This window comes from Geospiza fortis, unplaced genomic scaffold (assembly GCF_000277835.1).
Source record: "Geospiza fortis unplaced genomic scaffold, GeoFor_1.0 scaffold164, whole genome shotgun sequence".
NCBI lineage: Eukaryota > Metazoa > Chordata > Aves > Passeriformes > Thraupidae > Geospiza > Geospiza fortis.
This window is the reverse complement of record NW_005054426.1, coordinates 2,044,058-2,067,228: the sequence shown is the minus strand read 5'-3', so window position 1 is coordinate 2,067,228 and position 23,171 is coordinate 2,044,058. Positions and strand designations below refer to the sequence as shown.

The window sequence follows — 23,171 nt, the reverse complement described above, 5'->3', positions numbered from 1 at the left end:
TACTGTTGGATGTTGTTTCAGCTGTTTCTATTTTTGCCAGGCTTCAAGTTTTTGTGGGTATTTCTTTCTTTTTTTTTTGCTATCAACTTTCATAAACATTTCAAATGTCTCTGCAAAAACAGTCCAGCCGTTTTTGAGAAAAAGATGCATGAAATGCAGTATTTTCTCACAGAAGTCTCATAACCTTTTTATGGGGGGATAACCTTTTACCCTTGCAGTAGGAGAGGCTATGCTCCTGTGGAAGGGCTTTGCAGGGGAGGGCTGGAACCCACCCTTGTGCTACTGCTGGGTCCCTCTGGCTCACTCCCTAGCCTGGGAAAAAGTCCAGTTTTGATATGCTCACTATTGCCTTGCTAGACTATGGAAAGCAAATAATTCTAAATATTAGTCCTTATTGAACATATCTCAAACCTGCAGCACTCCCACACTGACCCATACCAGAATGCTGCAGCTCCACACACCCCACCCTCAAGGAGAAGCTGCAGAAAAGGAGTGTGTGCATAAGGGAGCATTGGCTACCTTTGATGCCTCTAGATTTTTGCTTTTTATAAATTTTCAACATATTTGTAGCTTTGTAGACCGTTAAGACATGGTTATATAACTCCTGGTATTTTTCCTACCTTTTCTCTTAGACTTTAGAATAATAAGCTAACCCTACTAATACATACTTGGAATTCTGTTTAGCCTTATTCTTAAGAAGAGAATTCCTGACAAGGACATCTTCTTTTCTACCAGAACTTAAGAGACATAACAAGAGAAGAGAGCAAAGAAGCCCCAAGGGGGCTGACCCACGGGTGGGTTACTGGGGTAACTGATTTCCTATTGGATGTCCCAGCCAGATATCCTAATTAATTAACCTTACAGAATTACAGAAATCCTGTGCCACGTGTGCATGGAATCACATTTTGTGCACCTGAAAGCTTTTACTGAAGAATTACTTTTTTACCTTCCCCAAGAATTACTTTTTTATCTTACACTGCTTCAACGCTGTCGCAAGGCTTTTCCTTCTGTTATTAGACAACACCTTAACCCTTGTCTTACCTAGGAACGAGCCTGATGTCCTGCAATCCCCGAGCTCCATGCCCTCCCTCTGGGGCCCAGGACAGGGGAGCAAGCAGGGCAGACCCACCTGAGCAGCTGGGCAGGGTGGAGTTGCGCCTGGGCTGTACCTTGCCATGCTGCACAGGGACGCCGCAGCTCAGTGTGTAGCTGTTCTCCGAGTCTGGGGGACAGAACACAGTCAGCACATGGGCAACAGCCTCACCAAACTCGAGGCTTCAGCTTCTCAGAGCTGCTAAATGACAAGATATTTTAAGTGCTGAACTTGGATTTTAAGTGGCTGACATACTTTGCTAAAAGCCTTCAACACTTCACAGCGTTGATGGCAAGGTTTGTTTCTTCTAGCACTGGAATGATATATTTCATAAGTGATTTGGCACAAGGTTAGGTGTGCACAAGTAAAAAATATTTTGTGTTTGTCCATGGCAAAGTCCTTCTGCTTCCCTGTAATTTAGAAAATAAACCATGTATTTTCATAATAATTTTAGCTTCAGGCTCCAACAGAACTTATTGGCAGAAACAGAAATGGTGTGCTTAGAACCATAACAGTGTTTACATATTACAGAGATAAAACTCTGTCTTGGTGCTTACAATTAGAGAAATGCACAGTTCCACTAATATCTCCTAAACTGGTAATAAAATGTGAATAAAATGTTAGCTTGACTGCATATAATGCCAAGGCTAAATGTGAAAAGTAGACACCCAAAAATAATCCTGTGCTAGAAGATCTATGAAAAAGGAGTAGCAATCCCCTCCTTCTTCCCTGCAAAAATGTGAAGATGAAAACTACCAGTAGCAAATGGTGAAAAATAAAAAGAGGGAGGGGAATGAAATGCCCAATTTTTTATAAATAACACTCAGCTGGACTGAGAGATGTGCCCATGTTAACCAGGATGGTGCAGAAAAAAATTGTTATAAATTGAATTGCTGTGGCAAAAGGGAAGGCAAAAACGAACAGTTGATTTCAGTGAATTCCTGTTATTTTTTAATACAAGCTTTTTGTTAGAATTTTCCCACCCTCTCAACTGACGTCTCAAATTAAACAATGAAGGACAAAACTTCTCATGTGGAATTGACAACCAGCTCTTCTTGATTTAATTTATAATGAGGTTTTGCTCATTTACTGTTGTCCATAACAAAAAATGAATGCAAGAATCATGAATGCATTAAGAGAGAAAAGTCAACAAGTCACATCCTAGATGAAGAGGACAAATAATTTGCACAAACCTGGAACAAAAAGAGTATTGGATGGGCATGACAGGAAGCAGCTCTCTATGCCTCCTGTCTTACTGCACACTAGCTGAGCCTTGGGAGCTGGTTTGGCATTTGGGAGACATTTCACCATCTCTGAGGAGAAAAAAAAAAAGAAATGTAAAACAATTGGACACTGCCCAACCCAGCACCTTGTGTGCACACTTGGATACAATGGTGAGAAAAGGCAGGAAGTGGCGAAAACCATAATGACAGATACAACTGTTTGTGAAATAAGCATGTATCTCATAAGGGAGAGCATTTGGATTGGGATGTTGAGCTCATGCTTGAAAATGAAACTCCCTTCACATTTTTAGACCTAAACTCTACATCAGCCTTTATCTCCTATCCTCCACGCTGGGATCTTTGTGCTCTATGAGCACAATTCTGTGTGCTCATCTTGATCTCAGAAGCAATAGGTAACACTAATCACCTGAGAGGTCCTTTCTCTGATTTGGAGGCACAGCTCTCTGATTTAACAGATCAACTACACACTGTGCACAGCGGTCTGTTTACTTAGATGACCACTAAAATGATATTTTTAATTCTGTATCTCCCACTGACTTTTTAACTTTAGCTCTACGCTCTAGCTTCTGGAGCTAGAAAACTTCCCAGCCAGGCAGAGGTGAGGCAGCAGATGCTAGGATGGAGATGGATAGTCCTGCTGGCCCTTTCAGACACTGCTGAAATGCCTCAAACAGTGCTAGAAGGGACCCTGTGCCACACACAGAGATCACAGAGCCATTTCTCATCAGCGCCTACAGCATGAGGCACATTGCAGCTCATGTGAAAGAAAAATCCAGCTTCTCCTTTTGGCTTCATGGCAGGATAAAGACAGAGCACCCTGCAGGTCTCACAAGTGACTCTTCACACTTGGGTAAGGCAGTGCTTGTGTTTCAGCTGAAGACACATGAAGTTGTTGTTAATTGTTGGAGCAGTCTCTGTGTTTCACTCTGAGTTCACTTTGAGAAGATGGAATGACACTGATAACCATAAACCTCCATTTATTTTAATTTGCCACTCCTTTGGATTGAAGTGTTACTTAAGTACATCTTTTCCCTCACAAATGACAAGGCTCATTCTTGGTTGCAGCTGGCACATGCCATCACTTCTGACAGGGAGGAAGCCTCACTGCTTCCCTCCTTTCCCCAGAGGGTTCCCCTCTGCACTGTCTGCTGACCAAGTGCAGCTGGGCACCTCTTCAAGCAGCTACTTAAATCTCAGCCAAGTGGCTGTAGGGCAGTTCTTGCTTCAGCCCCACAGAAATGCTGTTTCAGATACATGATTTTTCTCCAACTGTTTCTTGCTACTTCTTCCAAACCTGCTCACCTTACAAGACAGGTTTGGCTGACATTTGTTCTTCTCACTGCTGACTGTAGTACTGTAAATGTCTTTCTTCCTACCTGTCAGCTTGCCAGCAGACCACACTGAGGTAGGGGCTGCTTCTGACACCAGAGCTGTAGTAGCTAGACTGGTTTGGGTCTACCAGGCCTTGGCAAAAGCCCAGGAAAGCCATCATGAAACCAAGCAGTTCCAAGCAGTAACTGGAATGAGTGTTGCCTGGCTTGGCTTGAGTGCAGAGGAAGAGTCCCAGCAGCCTCCAGCTGGTTTGTATTCCTGGCCTCACTGGTCATTAAATATAAATATATACAAGTCCCATAAACATGCCTGATGTTCACATCTCAGATATGGGAATAACCATCCTTCACTTATCTCCCTCCTAAGGCTTCTATGTTGCTCTGATGATATCTTTAAGGAAACTATTTCCTTGGACTGAGGAGGTAACAAAACACAAAGTGCCACTGCTGAGCAAAAGAGGGTTTTGTTACTGCAAATGTCTCCAAATCACGTGGTATTCAGGATCACTAAATATAATTCTTCCACTTTTTATTGTGCTTTTGTAACAATTTAGAATATAGTTTCCTCTCAAAAATGTTGGTAATAAAGGCAGGTGATCAGCAGGGAGGTGATGATCATTTTAAGCCTCACTGAAGTCACCAACAACTAGAGTGTGTATCAACAGACAAGGGTGTTCTATTTCCATCTTCCAGCTGAGCATTATAAATAAGGAGGAGAAATTTACAAGCAGGAGAATATTTTCAATACAGCAACATTCTTCGTAGGCTGAGAGGGAATATAGCACAAGTAGTCTAACTTCATAGCAGACCTCCAAAAATTTTAGTCCCAGCTGCTAATTTACAAAATCCTTCCCAGAGGATTACTGGTATATGGCAAGGGAGACCTAGTGGATAACTAAAAACCACAGTGAGCTATTTCTTGCTGTCACAATCTTTAGTTCTCTACATAGCAGGGAAGGTAATAGCCAGGTAAGCAGGAAAGTGAAGCACTTAATTGTGCTTAGGAAGAACATGGAGGCAAAGGCTGGAATTCAGCTTGAGGCTCTCACCCCCCACCCCACCTCGGTTATAAAGTGCTTTCTATACTGCTGTACCCATGTAAAAAATGCCACAACTGCATGATCACATGAGGCCAGTGCAGTAGTCTCTGCTCCAGATTAAGCAGTGCTTTCTCTCAGTATGTGCAGAGATTCCCTGAAGGGAGATCCCCCTTTTTCTTGTTCTGTCTTGCTCCCAATTAGGTATTAGGTATCATCCCCAGATGTGCCTACGAGAAGTTATTTGTGTCTAAAAAATGTGGCCATGAAAAACCCCAGGTATGCTATTCTCATTAAAAATAAAAAATCAGAATTAAAATCTCACAGAAAATACTTTGGCTGTAGCCATGATCAAGATTTGCTGTGCTTCACATAAGACTCCAGAAAAATAAGTTATCTCTTTAAAGGATACAGAAATTCAGGTCTGCCACAAAGTGGCACTAGCAGCAAGTACCAAATTTTTCTGGTCTCAGGACTTGTGTTCATTTTGATTAATAATTTTGACACAGCTAGTATAAAGTCAGTACTTTATATGAAGCAGGACTTCTTCAGAGATAACTTGAAAAATTGGGGTGTGGTTCTGTGAATGTAGGTATTATATCCTACCATGTCCCACTTGTAAACAGTTAAGTATTTTGAATATACTAAATTAGTGTTAGAGGTAAATAGAGTTATAGCTGACATTACAGAGATGGGAAGAGGGCAAATTAAGGACAAAAGTATAAAATATCTAAGATGATGATGATGATGATGATAATAATAATAACAACAATATACTTAGATTTATGTGAATGGATTCATAAACTTTAAAAAAACATTCCACACAAATAAAATCTAACATATTGCTCATTTGCTAATCGACCTAGAATTGTATCCTAGCCCATGGAGCTCCACGGGATCAGGTGTATCTGAGTTTATAAAATGAATTTGGGGATCTAGACTGTGAAAATGCAGCCTCTCTAAAACAAAACCATGGGCTTTTGCACCCTCCTGGAGAACACATTCACCACAGACACCTCTGAGTCACACTTCCACACTTACCAACACAGTCCTTTTTATTCCAGTGCAGTTTCTTTCCTGGTGGGCAGACACACTCATAGCTCCCCATGGTATTAAGACACCCAAAGTCACAGCTACCATTGCTGATGCTGCATTCATCAATATCTGAAAACACAAAGTTGTGAAGAGTCTTAACCATGTGTATACACATATACTGTACATTAGGACACGACTTGCATAAGGAAACCTATTTCTACTGCATCTTTTACATTGGAGCCCATATAAACATGTATAAAGACAGTGCCAAACAACTGTAGTGCATATTGCATGTATTTGTCCTTAAACTGTACAGCTCTTACTCTTCCAAGGATTTATGCATTTGATACAGTTTACCTGCCAGGACCAGTTACACTGAAATTCCTGGATACAAAACATGCTCAAAAGTGTCTGCAGCATCTGGACAATAATGGACAACACAGAAAAATGGCATAAACCTCTGTGAGATTACATCGCTTCAGCAAAACAAGGAGGTAAATTCTCCACAGTGATTCCCAGAGTTTCTTTTAGAAGTTCAGGTGAAGGAGGAAATGATGCTTTCGAAAGAAACTAAGCAGTTAAAGGGTAGTTTAGACTTGAATAAAAATAAAAGGTAAAGTTTGAAAGAAGGTGAAGAAGTTATGTATGTTATCACTGATATTCCACAGAAAATATTTTGACTTTTGATACATTAGAAAAGTATTTAGCCAGTATGAAATGTATCTTTTTTAGTCCATGCATTCATATACTCATGCCAACAAGGTCAATCTCATCTCCTCTCTTTCCACCACCAGAAAGAACATTTATTTATTTAATGAGCTGAAATGACACCAAATCAACAGGAGACACACAGAATTCCTGATGCTCTGGCTCACTGGCAGATCTCAAAATTAAGCATACAAGGACTAAAACTAATGACAGGCCTAGGTGGTAAAACTTGGGACCTGGACAAGTCTGGATTCAGAGTTGTGATTTTTCATCTGCTCATAATGGAAAAAAGCAGGAGGTTTGGATCCAGTTATGTTTTTGCTCAAAGTTCAGCACCGAGTATTTCCAGTGAGAGTTTTGGTCCTTCTTCAGTCTTACTGAAAAGACTGAAACTGAACTGAGGCTGAAGGTTATTTAAAGACTGAGGCAGAACCCCAAACTTTGAGGCTTTCCCAAAATTAGTGCATTAAGTAATTAAGGAATTAACAGTGAAACTGAAGATCAGTCTCTCTATACCTCACATAACACAGGTCCCAAAAACTTTCAGACTGAATTTGCTTTCACAACTGCTTTCAAGTGGGACCTTTTCCCAAACTGCTTCCTTAGATGGACTCTTATTTCTCTTCCAGTCTGCCCCTACTCTTATCAGGAATTCATGTGATACTCCTCCACAAAAGAGAGACCAGCATACACCGCCTACTTTCTTCTCCCTGAAAAGAAGCCATGCAGAGATACCATTAGCAGTATCTCATGTTGACATTACAAAATCAGGTGAACACAGCCCTCAGAGGTGAGGCGCCAGCCTTTGTTTCTGCTACATTAGCTGAACCTCTAATTTGGTCACCGTGGTAATGCTGCGCTTCAAAAATATCCCTCTCCTACATAATGAAACATTACAGCACCAATTCTTTCCAGTCATGTCAAAAAGGTTGAAAGCAGGGTCCCCAGAAGATTGGAGGAAGATCCACCACAGCCTTCTGTTATGCATTTCAGAGGCAGTTTATGCCACAGACTGCTAAAGACAAATGCCATCAGAGCCAAAATATGCAAACTTTGCAAAACTGACTTATTCCCCCTATTCTCTTTGTTGCCAATCATATGATGCCACCCTGCAGTAGTGAGTAACTTCAGTCCTGTGGAAATTCTGACCAAAAAATGGTGGGACATTGGTTTTCATTGGTGTTTTTCTCTTGGGAATGCTTCAGCATATTTGAGATACTGAAATTTTAGTTGCACCCAGCTCATGATATTTTAAGTGTATTTTAACATTATGTCTTTATCATCTTGAGTTATAAAACCTTAATCTAAAAGAATGAGTGGCTCTGTAAGCAGTTCCCAAAGCAAACGAACACACAAATAAGCAAAACTCAGTTTCCAAACCTCCACAGTGTGTCAGTCCATACAAGGTGTAGCCTTTGTGGCAGAGACACTCAAAGCTTCCAGGGTAGTTGATACAGGTGTGGTCACAGGTCCGTTCAAAGGAGCACTCATCTATATCTGAATTAATAGAAAAAGCATTAAGAAATCAGATTTTATCAGGTTACACTGAATGACTGGATTTTCTCACTGGGTTGCAATGCCTTGTCACTGATAAAATATCCTTTACCATCCCATGTAAAATCTGAATAAAATATCATTCTCATTCCTCTAGTGCCTTGTAAAGAAAATACTCACAGGTACATGGAGAAGAACAAGAAGAGCTAATTTGGTAAACCCGATGAAGATTGTATTATGTATGTTCCCCATTAGATGGCAACCTTTAACTTCTGATCACACTGACCCAGCAGGGCTGGGCAAGTATGGAGCTTTTGGGGAAGTTAGTGGCACAATGGAAAAAAGGTTTAGGTTGAATCAAGCAATTCCCTCTTTTACTGAGCAATATGCTGACATCCTGCCCAGGAGGACAGGGAGCTGCTCCCAGACTTCTGCTCTGTCTTACAAGACTGTACAGACTTGAGAGGGTACGCAAAATACTGCCAGAGAATAAATAACCCCTCATAAGGAATGGACAGGCTGCACCTAGTGCTGAAAATGTTAGCCCAAAGCCCACATTCTACCCAATTCAAGAAAATATGACCTCTTCCCCTTAAAAAAAGCCAGGCAGCTGTAATTATCACTGCTCAGTAATGTGAAACCCTGGCTTACACAGCCTCTTCCATGCAGCAGGCTATGAAAAAAGCAACTGAGAGCACGTTGCTTCCAGGACAGTACAAAGGCTTTGCTGAGCAGGTGCTGTGGAGGTTGATCTGACAGCAGTTCTGACAGAATGGACTTGCTGGAAACATTAAAGGTACCTTAAACAGCAATCTCTGCAAAATAACACTTTTGAGTTAATTTTATTGTTGTTGGTTTTTTTTTTTTTTAATAAATTATCTTCTGTAATTAATTTTTCTGCTTACAGGTTAGAAAATTGAATACAATGACATTATTTGAGAGTGGTCATTTCAACAAATCTCATTCCTCCAATGTTCCTGAGTTATAAATGAATGGAATAGCAATAGCATTCCTACGACAATTTCCACACTTTCTAGAGCTAGTTTTTAAGAACAAAACCTGAGCAACACCATTACAGAATGTAACTTAGACTTTCATATTGTACATTCTTGGAAAGCTGTTGGTGTTTGAAAACACTTGAAAACTCACCATACTTCAGGAGATTCTAACCAAATTCCTATATCCAAGTATTATTTACAAAGTTTTGACATTTCAGGAAGCATTCTAGGTCTCATTCTGTTATTATAAATACAAATACTTACATTCCAGAACTATAAAATTAAGATTTCCTGTATGAGTACACAAACCCAAATCTGTGTGAGTTTATGCACAAATTTAGAATGATACATACAGCTATCTTTTATATGACCTCCAACTTTAAATGTTTCAAAACATTCACACAAAAGATAATTCACAATGTGGGAAGCAACTGTTCAGGCAAATGCATAACATAAAATGAAATAAATATGATGAACAGAAATCTGTGCTGTCCAGTTTTGTTTGTGCATCACAATCACTTTCTATGATAAAATCACAAAAAGATGACAACTGAGCTTTTCTCTTTCTTACACCTATTTAATTTTAAATGCATTTTTAAATCCATTTTTAAATATCATCATTTGAGTTCTGAAAGTAATTTCTTTTTAAGGTTTCTTTTATAGTCTTGGAAATGTGCAGCTTTTGAATTCACATAAATGGCAAACTGTTTCAGCTTTCTCTAAATAAATACACGAAGTAAAATAATTTGGGAATGAACACTGCAGCTATAGTTTAAAGGATTTTTAATGCTTAAGATGCCAAATCATACATCATGGTTTCATTCATGTGTAACCTCGTTCACTACATGGAATTGTGGGAGATTTACAAAAGCAGTTCATTTTCTGGCCTCTGACTTACCTTGGGAGTCTCTTTTTCAGAACCAATTTCATATTTCTGAACAGTGATCTTATCCTGCACTAGTTTAGTCCATAGTGTTTATGCATGCTTTCCCGTGCAGAACTGTGTGTTGCTGCACATATGGCTTGTTTTTCTTCCCATTAAGAAGGATGCACTTCCCCCTTTGCCCGTGGAAGGACAGTCTGCCTGATGACGTGACCACTGCTTGCCAAGTACCAGGCACTCAGGATGGCCAAATGCATTTCTGCTCCATAGCTTTTTCACCCTTGAAACCCCTCAGCCCCCTCCTGCTGCTCTCTCAGACACTCAGGCTGCTGAGTTCAGCATCCTGTGGAACAAGGGAAGCCCCCGCGCAGGCTCCCCTGGCTGAGCCTCAGCCCCGGCTGCTCCCGACTGAGGCAGGCAGGGAGGGAGCCAGCTTTCTGCACAATCACCAGCCCCCTGAGGAATTCAGCACTTGTCATAGAAAAGGCAAAAATATGCACCACATACTCTTCATTACAAGAAACTGGTGGTGTGATACAGGATGCTGAAATCCTCCCCCCCCCCCCCCCTTTTTTTTTTCTTTTTAAACTCTGAAATCTGTGCTCCGGATGATGTTATCCCCAGGGTCCCAGGAACTTTGAAGCTGGCCCTCACACATCTGTGGTGCTTCACAATACCTCTCCATATTTAGCCTGAAAGGATGTGCTTATTTCCCATCACCCTCATGACACAGGTGTATCTCACAAGACACCACAGAGTTGGGAATTTGATGTTCACTGCCCTGGGTTTCAAATCCTGCTTTACCACAAGAACAGAGAACAAACATGGGGATCTAAGCCCTGTCTCCTTTGTACAAGCAACTCTACAAAATCTGGTAGCCTCATCCATTTAAGAGAAGTCAAAAAATACAAAAGCAGAGATGTGGCAGGTTACAGTCACGATCCTACCGCCATGTACACACTCAAACACACAAACATTTAGGAATTGTGTTGCTCTGAGTTTTCCCCCTCCCACACCCCAAAATAAATACTTATAAATTAACTTCCTGGGTCTAAGGTACTCTTAAAATGATTTAAAGTTATTAAAATTTATTTTCTAAACTGTTTTGAGATAAAAAGTCAAAATCTTGTGGTTTTGAAGTACTGCAGTGGGAAACTTCAACTTAAAGGTGAAGTTAGTATTCTATTTTTGGTCGCATTTGGCATAAACTCACATGCAGTCCAAGCTGTCTCCGAACATTTCAGATTTGCTAAAGCACTTATCTGACATCAAACACATTTTTTAAATTTCACCTAGGCAAAAATTCATGGCACATTCACCACTGCAATCAGCATAGGTGACTGTGTCATTTCAGCAGATTAAGAGGTGTCTTCACAGCTAAGCTGTGCAAGGCTCACAGGGACTATGGGGCCAAATTCACTGCTGGTAGCACACGATTAGTCTCCTGCCAATTTTTTTAGGAATACTAATGATTCATATAAAATCTAAGAAAGGAGCTCCCTACTTCACAGCAGATCCAGTGGAAGTGCTAAGTTCAGGGGTTGGAGCAGGCGACTTCCAAAGGTCTTTTCCAGACTCCACCAGGGATTCATGGGCACACTGGCAGGGCTGCTGACAGCTCTCCTTCCAGTCCCTGTTTCCAAGACATCAAGGCATCATCTCAGGCTGAATAAAGTCCAATATCTCTTCTAGCAATCCATGTTCTCACCTCCAAAGAGAATGTTTGAGGAAACACTCCTTAATTTTTCCCTAGAATGGATTCAACTAGAAGAGATTGTTCAATGGTTTAATAAAAGAGCAGGATTTCCCTGGGGTTTTGAGGCAAGCAATTTTTGGCAGTGGTGGCCATGCTCAATAATATTAGTTTGGCTAGGTTCCTATTATTTCAAGTCAGCATTTGGATTTTATTGTTGATTTTTCAATCATATGTAGCTTTTATTTTTTTTTTTCAGTTCAGGCTTTCCCATGTTAAACGATCCCATAATGATCTTTATTTTTCTTGAATGTAAAGTTTTTTAGTGGGTGTCAGATTGTCAGCACTGCAAAGTAAATTCTTCTATCTCCAAAAGGGAGCTACCAGAGATCGAATTTCTTCTAAGTTTCCTCAAACAGATGTGTCTCAAAGGTGACCTGAGGGAGCAGGAAATAAAGCAGCTCGTTTTCCATGCTCATTCAAGTCCCTGCCCTTTCCACTAGTGCTGCCACTAGACTCCCAATTACAGTAGCACCAATTGTTCTGTGGTTTGTATGATGTGGACACTGACTCATTTGTGGACGTAGAGTGCAGGGCACCCAGAAGCCATCACACAGCAGTGATTTTTGCTAAGCCTGGACCTGGGTTGGATTCCAACCAGCAGCACTGAAGTGAAAGGCTCCTTTCTGTACTCTGCTTCCAACCCTCAGACACGGTACCCTGTACTCCTGATTGTCTTCGCTCTAAAATAAATTTCTGAGTAATTAAAAGGAACCAGTGATCAGGAAATGAAAACATAAAGCAGGACATTTCCAAAAAAACCCATTAGCATTACAAACAAGCAGCTCAGCACCAAATACACCCAGGTGAGACTGCTAAATCCTGCTGGATTTAGAGGTGTTTTAGAACTGCAGACTGATGGAGGAACTGCTGTGACTCCCTGACGGAACGCACATATGCAAAACTCACTTGCACAGAGGTGGAATTTGAGGGTTGTGGTTACAGAACTGAAGAATTCAATGCCCAGCTTCCCAATTTCACATTAAGAATCTACTTCAAAAATGAGGATTGTCCCATCTCTGTTTTCCTTGATGTAATTTTGTTAATATTAAGAACAAGTGAAGAAATTGTTTAGAGAAAATTAATGGTCATATCAACAGCTTTTCTTGAGACATACACTAAGTAGCTAGGTCAAATTATGAAACTGGCAGCCTCCTTCCAAAACACAGGTCATATATCATAACTGCCAAAGAGTTTAGTCTTGAGCCTGGAGTATTTTTCACCTGATCTGAAAATAAAACCAGTAAGGAGAGATTTGGTGGTGCTGTTTGTGCTACAGAGAACAAGACAGGAATGGCTCAAAGGCAGTCAACAAAAGCTTTAACAGGCATGGGGAACAGAGTGCAGACTGTAAAGGTCCTGGACACTGTAAGCAAAAAAAAATTTGATTTGTCTGCGTTTGGTGAGGCAAGACATGAAGTATGCACTAGATAACTGCATATTTGCAAAATCGATAAATTAAATTTAGATATACTATTTCAAATATAAGTAAAACAGAAAAGAAATATTTTTTACTGAGAAATTGAATGTACAATAAAAATAAAAGGATATATCTATCTCCACTCCTTCGTCAGTAGAAGTGACTGATGACACCCTGAATGCTGGTAGATCAGTCAAAAATGGTAATTTTTGATATTACAACAATACTTTAAAGTGCTATTACAGCTGTGAGTCCACACAGTCCCAATCCTCCCAGTAAGCTTAGGTATACCTTGATTATGGCAGCAAAGATTTTTTTTCTATCTCATAACTGCTGCCCAGGCTGCTATGGAGAATATCCACCACAAGGAACCTGTGGCTTTCAGATTCAGGTGTTGGTGGGGGTTGAGCCCCAGGCTGGGAGCAGTGGCCCAGGTGTCCCAGTGCAGTGGGCACAGCAAAGCCACTCTCAGGGCACTGGGGTTATCTCTTAACAAGGCCACATTCTCCTCATGCAAAGGCCCACAAGATGTAGCTCTGTTTTGTCCATCTTACACAGCCCTGGTTTATTTTTAACCCCCAAGCCAGATGTGGACTCAGTGTGGAGCACCCCAGGCCATACACACAAGCCAAACTCAAGTTTAGTCAGAATGTTTTGTATTCACCTTTCTCAGCTTCCAAGTTATCGGCTCCTCTGAGAAACAGAGCCTTTCCTTGTTCTCATTCATTAAGCACACATACATAGAAACTCTAAAGAAGTGTTACATGATGTTTTTAAAATAAACACTAATGCTTTTTTTGTATGTATTTTGGCTGAAAGTTATATTCTGTCTTCTCCTGCCCCCACCTCCACTTTCTGTGGGGAGCTGATACCACCCATGTAATGTTGTTCACCTCACGGCCGAGCCAGCCCGGTTTCCAACAATATTTGACAGACATTAGGGAAACCACATATCTTAATCTGAGTGGTTGCTGGACCACTGGGAGTCATGATTCAAGCTATGTTCCCCAACAAATGCTGGTTTAAATTCAATGCTGGGAAGGCATTGTTTTGCTGCAGCAGCCACGTGATGGGGTTTGCACCACATCTCAGGTTTTTTGATCTACAGTGACTTAGCCCTGTTCACAGTTAGTAAAATGCATCCTCCATGTGAGCATGTAGTTCTTTAATACAGGGCCAACCCTGACCAGAAGGAATGGCTTACAGCTAACTTCTTCTTAAGTTTCAAAGCCTACAAAAATAAAACCAATGAAAAGGAAGCAGGGAAAGATGTAGTAATATACAAATCTTCTACTTCATTACCTTCCCACTGAGTGCTTCTGGAGCAGGCTAACACCAAGGGGGAAAAAATGGCCATAACCCCAGGCCTTTAAAAGTAATTGAAAACCCACACCCATTTAGACTTCCCACTGCATTACTGAGCAGCAATCATCCTGCTACTGAGACTTAATTGTTAATAACATACCTAATGACCTGCAGAAAAAACAGATCTGGCATTAATTGCTGTACTTTTAATGGGAAGTGCTAAGTGCCCAGGTAGCACAGTCTCATCTTGTAGTTCAGAAATTGGAGTGGGAAACTGTCCATTATGACTAGTGTTGACTTGGACTAAAGCATTTATTTATTTAAGAACTTTATTGCTCACAGTTAAGTATGTGATTAGTGAAGACCAAATGTAACCCACTAATCAGGGGCTGAAAGACTTCTGAAGGAAATTGATTCTGTTCGCAAGGAAATGTGCTTTTTATTAGAGATGATTTGTTAGAACGCAAAGAAGTAATAAAACAAATAAATGTATATAAACAGCAAAAGAACCCTTCAGTGTATGTTTGAGACAGAGGCAATAAATAATTAGAAACCTGTGACTTATTATGGAAGCATCCCACTGAGGAGGTATTTAGAGGATTTAGCAGTACACAACAAAGTGACTGCTACTCAGCTTCAGGGATAGGGACACAGTCTATAGCTGCACTAAGGACAAATGTTATCATCTGCCTCATTCTACCTCACAGCCTCAGGATCCTATCTGTATGTTTTTATTCAGCATATTAAGATCCTGGAAACAGCTTGTTTTCTTCTACCTCTCAGCTTATCTGTACTTACAGTAAGCTCAATAACCCCTTATCTCTGCTCCTGGGGCTGTCACTCCTAGGACAGGCCACGTCTTTCTGTGTCTTCATACAGTACCAAATGCAGTGTGAACACTCCATACAGCTCTGGTGCAAGTGCAGTTTAGGGAGCCACAGCTGCCTCTGCTGTTTATCATTTTGGTCTGGTCATTTTAGATACTCTCATTTTCCTTTAAGGAATATCTGGGCATCAGTAACTTCTCCTGTTACTGTGTGTTCTCACACTTCTGCTACATGTCTGAAATTGAATAATGTCTTCCAAGACATAATCCAGAAACTGGATGTTTATTTTGATAGAATGAGGACATTTAATGCCAACATTAAATACTCATACTCATTTAGTCCAACCTCCTGTACTTAAGCAGCCTCCAGCATTTTGCTTGGTAAACTCCAAAAGCATGCCTGTCCCAGAAGGGATTGTCTAGGTGTTTTCCTGAACAGATCTCTTAATCTTTTTCATCAATTTAACTTTCAGAGTTTAAATAGGTGTGATCCTTTTTAACTGCTAAATTTTGTAAAGGCTGAATACACTTAGAGGCTGAATTTATCTTAGAAAGTGCAATGCATACCTGATCCTTTCAGGAATAAGCAGGTACCTCCTTTTAGATTTCTTGTATTATTTTCTTGGGCCTGAGGTTACACACAAGAAAGTAGGAATGATTCCAACTAAGCAGCTCCCTTGGGCTGGCTGGCTGCCTCTACTAATTCCTGTGAATTCACCTCAGTTCAAAAGACAGCAATCTTTCATTGGCCCCTTCGGTGTTAGAGGAACAGCAGCAGGCAGGTCCTTCTTTGATGCTAAGCACCAAGGGGACCACTCTTCACCCAGCAAACTCATCACCCTCATTAACATCACAGCAACTGGTTTCCCACTATTTACCTAGACGTTAAAGCAAAGGGAACTGCTTTTAGGAAGAGCAAGACAGTACATTTGGTAAGGTCTTTAAAGGCAAATGGCAGCTTATTTCCTTTATCTCTGCTATCAGACCTTATCAAAAGAGACCAGTTGCACTTTCTGTGAACCACCGTGCTATCTCTGGAGTTTGAAAACAAAAGGAAAGCAGGTTAAACAAGACTTGGCAATAAAATCGTAGGCCTAGATTCTTTGCTCCCTCTCCTCAGTAAACACAATCTTTTCTTCAGGAATTCTTCCAAGAGAGCTTTATGTGATCTCACATAGAAACAAATTAATTTTTCCCTTCCTTTTTCAGTTTCTTTCAAAAATTCCATATTTAGTTTTTCTTCCACACAGAATCCACAAGATCTTTCTCTTCCATAAGCTTCCCTCAGGACTTCCTCTGAGTCTGCAGAAGTGGGGCTGTGGAACAACATCTCACTGCAGTAAATGCCCGTTCCCTCAACGCTCGTGTATGTTCCCTTAAAGCGTGTGCCAAGCCCAGCGACCACCACTCATTCCTCTTCCCGTCAGCCCTGCAGAGCCAAGTCTGCTCCAGGCACTACGGCTTTGTTCTGCCTCATGCATCAGCCATAGATTTGCTTGCTTTTGCATCACCAAGAGCTTTGCCCAAGGGGTGGGAAGGTTTATGCTTTTGGATGGAAACTGCAGAATCTGGCAATTTCAGCCAGGCAAAAGTTGGCAGCCAACTCTGGGGTCTTTGGGGGTTTCTTTGACTGTAGGTGATGGGATTTAGACCAAGGCTTTTTCTATAATGAAATACATCATCATCATCACCACCATTATTATTATATTATTTTTTCTCTGCTGTTGAACAAAAAAAAAAATTCTGACATGTTTCCCTGCAGCAGCTTGGAAGACCTCACCAGCTGATATTTTTGGGGGCAGCACCAAACTTAAAACCAGAATAACAGTAGAAGATTACCTGATAAATTCAATTTTGGCAGATAATTATTTGTTCCTAATATTTTAAACATGGTTGAGCAAAACTACTTGCTAAATCTTAGTTCTGCAAGCAGAGTTGGGGAACTGAAGTGTCAACTTTTCACCATGTGACTGCTGAGGAGGGAAAGGTGGCTGGCCTCAAGTGCCAAGCCAAGTTTCCCTCTTCCTCCGATTCTTCATCTGAGCTCAATTCTGAATTCAGTCAGCTGTCCTAGCAGAGAGAAGAATGAGAAAACCAATGCTGGTCACCAGAGACAGCTCTGCAGATACTTTCAAATAGAGAAGTTAAAAAAAGAAAGGGATTTTTTTTTTTTTGCAGGTAAGAAAGTTTGCCTGGTCTCTTATGGAACATGGAAAAAAAACTACTAATAACTAGACACAATGGTATAAAATTAGTAAATCTGCCCAAGGTCACAGGGACAAAGTGAGCCTAGGGAGGTGTTCTAAAAAGGCATTTGGACAGGAAGATTTCAAAGTGGTATTGGTTTTCTCTGTTAAGCACATCACACTTAACTTCACCATAAGCTCATGGCAGTTCTCTCATCCTGCCTTTTCTCCGTACTGCTCTCTTTGTGAATAACAATTTCGAAAGGATTTCCAAAGGATTTTTAAAACATATAAAAATGCACTATAGGGATCTGAATCTGAGTAAAGCACCATTATCTTCTAACATCCAAAGCTAATAGTATAAAAAATGCCTAAGTACACTTAATGGTATAATTCATTTTTATAACCTATTACTTTAAAAATCAATAGGAAATGAGTTAAGCTAAGCATTTTGTCAGATCACAGGATCTACAAAATCTTCCCATGATTGCATCAGGAAGGGATGGAAGTGCTTGGTGGAAGGCCAAAGAAAGTCCAAATACATTTTCAACTTCAGCAATGGCAAATCAGAGAAAGGTTAAGAAAGCTGTGATAAATGAGTCTGATTCAAAACTGAACCCCCAGAATGCTTAATCCAGAGAATGCCAAGTGCAGCAACAGCCACTGGCATTTTTGATAATGCCAAAGGTGTTATGTAAGTTAGCACCAATGAAGTTGTAGCAGTGTGGGCACCTTGGATGACAACTCTTTTCAATGTATGAACATTTCAGGGACCAATCTGTGCAAGCACATCCTCAGTGCTCTGTAAAAGGTGCACTTGTGCTAACAAATGCATTTCTTGGCAGAAATGGGGACCACCATCCTCCACACATCTCTGGTGCTGAATTTATTTGTTTTATAGCTTCCTCACATTAGGTACAGATTGTCTCTGACATACAATTTTGAAACAAAAGTATTTATGGTATGAAAATACAGATCCTCTCGAGCCCATCTGTATTCCTCTATGGGACAGTTGGACACAACCACTTCCCAGCTACACAAGATCCTCCAGGCTTTGAGGGCTGAGTCTGCTGTGACATGAAGTGAAAGAGAGATTGTGACAAGAAAGGCAAAAGCCTAATTTTCTGTGTGAAGGACATCTTGAAACTGAAAACTAAAACTGTGCCAATGCTTAGACCCAGACATTACCCTTGCTCTTGGGCCTATGTTTACCAGTCCCAGCTCCTCCTCACCCCTCTCCATTACTTAAGGGCTTTGTTGTGCTCAGGTTCCTCTGTTAATCTCAGGAACCCAGCAGGAGGCAATTCGCTTTGGTTCCTATTACATTTATCCTCTTACCATTGTTTTGGTAGGACAATCTAAAATGCAATTGAAGTCAATACTGTTACAGTGTTTTTTTAAGAAAATAAGTACTTTTATCAAGAGGTTGCCAGGATTTTATAAGCAATTGTATAATTTTCCAGTATTAATCATTTCCCAAGGCAAAGGCAAGCTGAGTTATCTACTGCTATTATAGGAATCAACTGTGCTACTACGTCAAGAGCTTGGGGTAGGAGAAGCCATATATCAAGAGAAGTGCATTAAAAGAAACTTCAGGCAGGTTTATTTGTTTTCCTACAAACACAAATATGTTTACTAGTCTGCACTCTGCTCAAGCCACTATTTACACAGCAACTCTGTAAGAGCAGCTTAACAGCCTGAGGAGAACATAATAAAGGTTTTATCTTTTCTGTATCAAGGAAGGAATATTCCCTCTATCCTGCAATATATTTGATTTTTAACTATATTTTTGAAAAGAGAAAACTGTTCAGGTTGCTAAGATGTTGTCTCTATCACCCTTTAGTAGGAGCTGCTAGTGAGACTTCTTGAAGGAACAAGGGACTAGTCTGGGTGAAAGCATAGCTGGTGTTATTTGATGGTGCTGAAAGAGCAAGTACAACAACACAGTTTCAGTTTTCAGCTGAGAACTCAAATGCAGCACTTCCCTTCACTTCCCGTGGACCTGTGCATTCCCAGCTTGCTTCAATCCCTTGCTGAAGTCAAGGGACCACTGAATATACACAAGAATTGCTGTTCTCTGGCTCTGCCTCAAAGGCTTGCTTAAAAACCCTGCACAGAAAGGCTGGCCTCTGCAGAATCCTAGCAGGTATCCCTCTGAAAACACCAACACCATGATTTGCAAACATGCCTCAAAATTCCTCTGCCCAGCAAAACCCCAGGAGACACCCCTCCATTCCACTGACTCAATATTTGGGCTTAGATTTTTGGTTTTGTTTCACCTGTCCTAACTAAGGCCTCATCTCCAAGCTACCAAAAGAAAGAGTAGTGGTTCATAACATGGCTAATGTAAGAAAAATCACATTCCTTTGTTACAACAGGTTAGGCTTTTACTGTCATTAGAAGAAAATAATCCAAGCAGGGCACTTTTGAAAGGCCCAGGAGTGTGGATGCAAGCACAGAAAAACTCTTTAATATTTGGGATAGGCTGTCATTTTATTGCAATTCTGTTTAGCACTCAGGGTAAAGGCTATCTGACCATAATCAGTGTAACTGAAGGCTTGAGCTCAGTAATATGGCATTAATGTGCCAGAGTAGAGAATAGATATACACATATAGTCTTTCTCTGATTCTCTTTAAAAACAATTCCTATTGAATTACAGCTTTCAGCATGATTTATCAACAGATTATTGTTTGTGGAAGAATGCTACCTTCCTGCTCAAACTATTCCAAGGCTGACTCATATCCTGGTAATTCATTAATACATAACATGATTCCAGCCCAGTAAAGTAATTTCTGCACTATACAAGTCATAAATCCTACAACATCAACTGAAAAATATATCTCAAATTCTCTTTCTAAACACTAATGGAACGTTTTGCTTGGCTTCCCACACACATCATCAAGAGGAGGGGGCCAGACAGAGCTGTAAAAAGCAATTTGAGAGCAGTGTACTTTATAGAGTTTAACAGTATAAGAGCTACCATACTGAATGAGACCTGAGGTCAAACTAATCTACTTTCTAACTTACAACAGTAGCCTATGTCAGAAGCTTCATGGGAAAATAGAAGTGAAATAATCTCTCCCATCTGCCCTCTCCACATTAGGTCTCATTCTATTAGAAAGTGATTTAAAGCCTAGATTGTGAGATTTAATATGCCTTCCAAGAAGCAGCAACCAAAGAACATTCCCCTTTAACTTATGAAAACACTGCTGCAGAGGGGAGAACTGGAGGTGGTGGAGGGATGTGTTTGTTTTCATGTTTCAGCAGACTTAATTGCTACAACCAACACTGCAGATACTATCACTTGGCAAACAAACTTGTACTGGCTAGAGCTATTTTTACTTCATACCTGGGGCATTTATTGTTTCTGGGTATGATCTTGAAACCCTTTTTTCTCACAGAGGCAGACTGTACCAATATTCACAGTCTCACTGACACCCAGTGTAACAGAAAGGATTTGAGAAGTATTCCTTTCATTGACAGTGTAACATGTTGCTTACCCAGTGGAGTATTTTTTAATCTTGATGCGAGAAGCAATATGGTGCTTGTCATAAGCGAGATATTTTTGTAAGGCTCAGTGGTGCAGAATGCCAGAGAGAAAATCTGCATAGGGAGTGAACATCATCAGTGACAGGGAAATCATCCTGAGTTTTCTTTCTCTGAGCTACTCTGATTTCCACAAGCAGCTCCCAGTATCTCCTCCAGAGCATCAGTGCCTGGTTCTCAAGCTACACTGCCCTGGCAGCTGAAGCAGCACTGTTGTCTGTGCATGAAGAGTTCCCACAATTAAAACACACTTGGGCCACAATCAGCTGGACTGGATGAAAATCAGCCTGCAACAAGCCAATGTATTTTATATGGTAGGGCACGTCTGTCTGATGAGGATGAGTATATGAGTGCATTTGCTTTTCTGTGTATTTAACGGGGGAAGAAAAGGAAAGAGAGGGGGTAGACCAACAATGAAACTTACCACTCCTTTTCACTGGAAAGCCGAACCATGTTGATAAACTGAATCTGAGGGACCAGATGCTCCAGCCCTGACTTCTATGCTCTGATGTGTTTTGTTATCTTAGGTGAGTGATTGTGTCCTATATAAATCAATGCAAGGGTTGCATTGTAATCCTGGGACCTTCATCAGGTCATGTGACTGGGACAAGGCCCGTTGCTTTGTTGAGTTATATGACCAAATGTGAGTGACAGGTCACTGTCATGTAACCCAAGGGCGCAAACCTCCTCGGCTATTTTTTATTTTCTAATTTGGTTACTCCGTCTCAAAGATGGCTGGAGATTCAGTGCTGCTGGTGTGGATGCCCTGATTTATTTGGGATTAAACTGGTCCTGTATATCCACATTTATCATCAATGGTTCCATACAGAAGAGTATAACGAAATCTTTGTAGCTAATTTTTAGGGGCTTCTCTAGGCCAAAAATAATTCCCACAAACACCTTCTATCTGTCCTTCCCTGTATGATTAATCCCTCATTTCATACTCATTTTCAAAACTGAGATACCGTGCTGGGAGATCCAAATCTTACCCTGGGAAGGCAAATAGTGCATATTTCGTACAGTTAGAAGATGGACATTATGAGAAGTGATTACCTACCCAGTTAATAGGGCTATGTTTCAAGGCCAGGCCTGCAAGACCCTTGGATCACAGACAACTACTGTTTTTCAAGGTGCTATTTTTCTTTCTTTCATTCTGGGATGAAAGAAGGCTTCTCCTGACAGTAGGCATTGGAAGCCCTATGTAAACCATCCCTCTACTGACAGATATGTAGAGATATAAAACAAAAACCAACCAAACAAACAAACAAAAAAAAACCAAAAAAAAAAAACAACAAAAAAAAAACAAAACAGGAAACAAAAAAATCCAGAGCTGGACAAGATTTGAGGTATATTGCAGGACAGAACTGCAAAATGGTGCCAGAGTTACTAAGGAAGTTGCTTCAATATCTCCACATTGCTCTAGGCCATTACTCCCAGTTGCTCCACTCCATGAGCATCAAGTCTTGAGGAACACTTGTCTAGAAGTGAGACTGAGGAGAGAGGAAGGGCGGAACAGTGGGGCATAAGAAGCACATTTGTTTCCAATGAAAGAAAAGGACAAATATCAAATATGATGGTTTTAATGCTCATGACAGGGAAAACTCCCTTGTAGTGAGAGGGAAAACCACCTCAAATCTGCTGTACTTGGACGTCCACTGGAGAGCTTTGTAGCTATCTAAATATAGCAAAAAGTGCCCAGAGAAAATTACTAGAGGGAAAATTAGGTTATTCATGAAGTAATGGGGCAAATTCTGATGGGGATTTCCTATTGTAGAAATATGCATCACTGAATCTCCTTTGGACAGACACCAGCAATATCAATAGCAGACTGTGAGACCCTGTGTTCCAGTGCCTGGCTACAAAAGGGTCAATTACATTTGTTTAAAATCTGCTAGGAAGGTAGTAAAGAATAACCAACAGTCAAATAGACAATACTTCAAAGCAAATAAAAAATGCTGTCATCCATGGCTGTAAAGAAGACCCAAAAAAGCCAGGTGGCCCATGCAGGTATTCCACGTGCCTTGGAGGTACTGTTCCCTGGTGGAGAGTCATCTTTCATACAGTGGCTCTATCAATTCAAATGGTTGGTGAGAAGGCAACTTGAGCAGACTTTATTTTGTCTGTGATATCACCAAACCCTACTTAAAGCCTATTCTGGAGACTGTAACGGGACCAGAATGAAGCAAATGCCTTGAGCTTTTGCCCCCTGCAAAAGTTTAAATTCCTTGGTGTAGGAGGATTTGTCTCTATTTTGAACTGGGGTGGTGAGGGGTAGAGGGTGAGTGTGGATTTAGCAGCCCAAAATATTACA

At 40.7% G+C, this 23,171-nt stretch overlaps 1 protein-coding gene across 1 annotated transcript in view; it reads right to left on the bottom strand.

Annotated features, from left to right (window-relative positions):
* Positions 1-23,171, bottom strand: part of SCUBE1 (signal peptide, CUB domain and EGF like domain containing 1) — a 194,651-nt gene that overhangs the window by 21,327 nt on the left and 150,153 nt on the right. Inside the window, exons 10-13 of the mRNA XM_014309410.2 lie at positions 7,829-7,945; positions 5,747-5,869; positions 2,287-2,406; positions 1,130-1,222 (exon numbers count right to left, since the gene is read on the bottom strand). Coding sequence (XP_014164885.1) covers positions 1,130-1,222; positions 2,287-2,406; positions 5,747-5,869; positions 7,829-7,945 — 453 coding nt within the window. The remainder of the gene's footprint in view (positions 1-1,129; positions 1,223-2,286; positions 2,407-5,746; positions 5,870-7,828; positions 7,946-23,171) is intronic.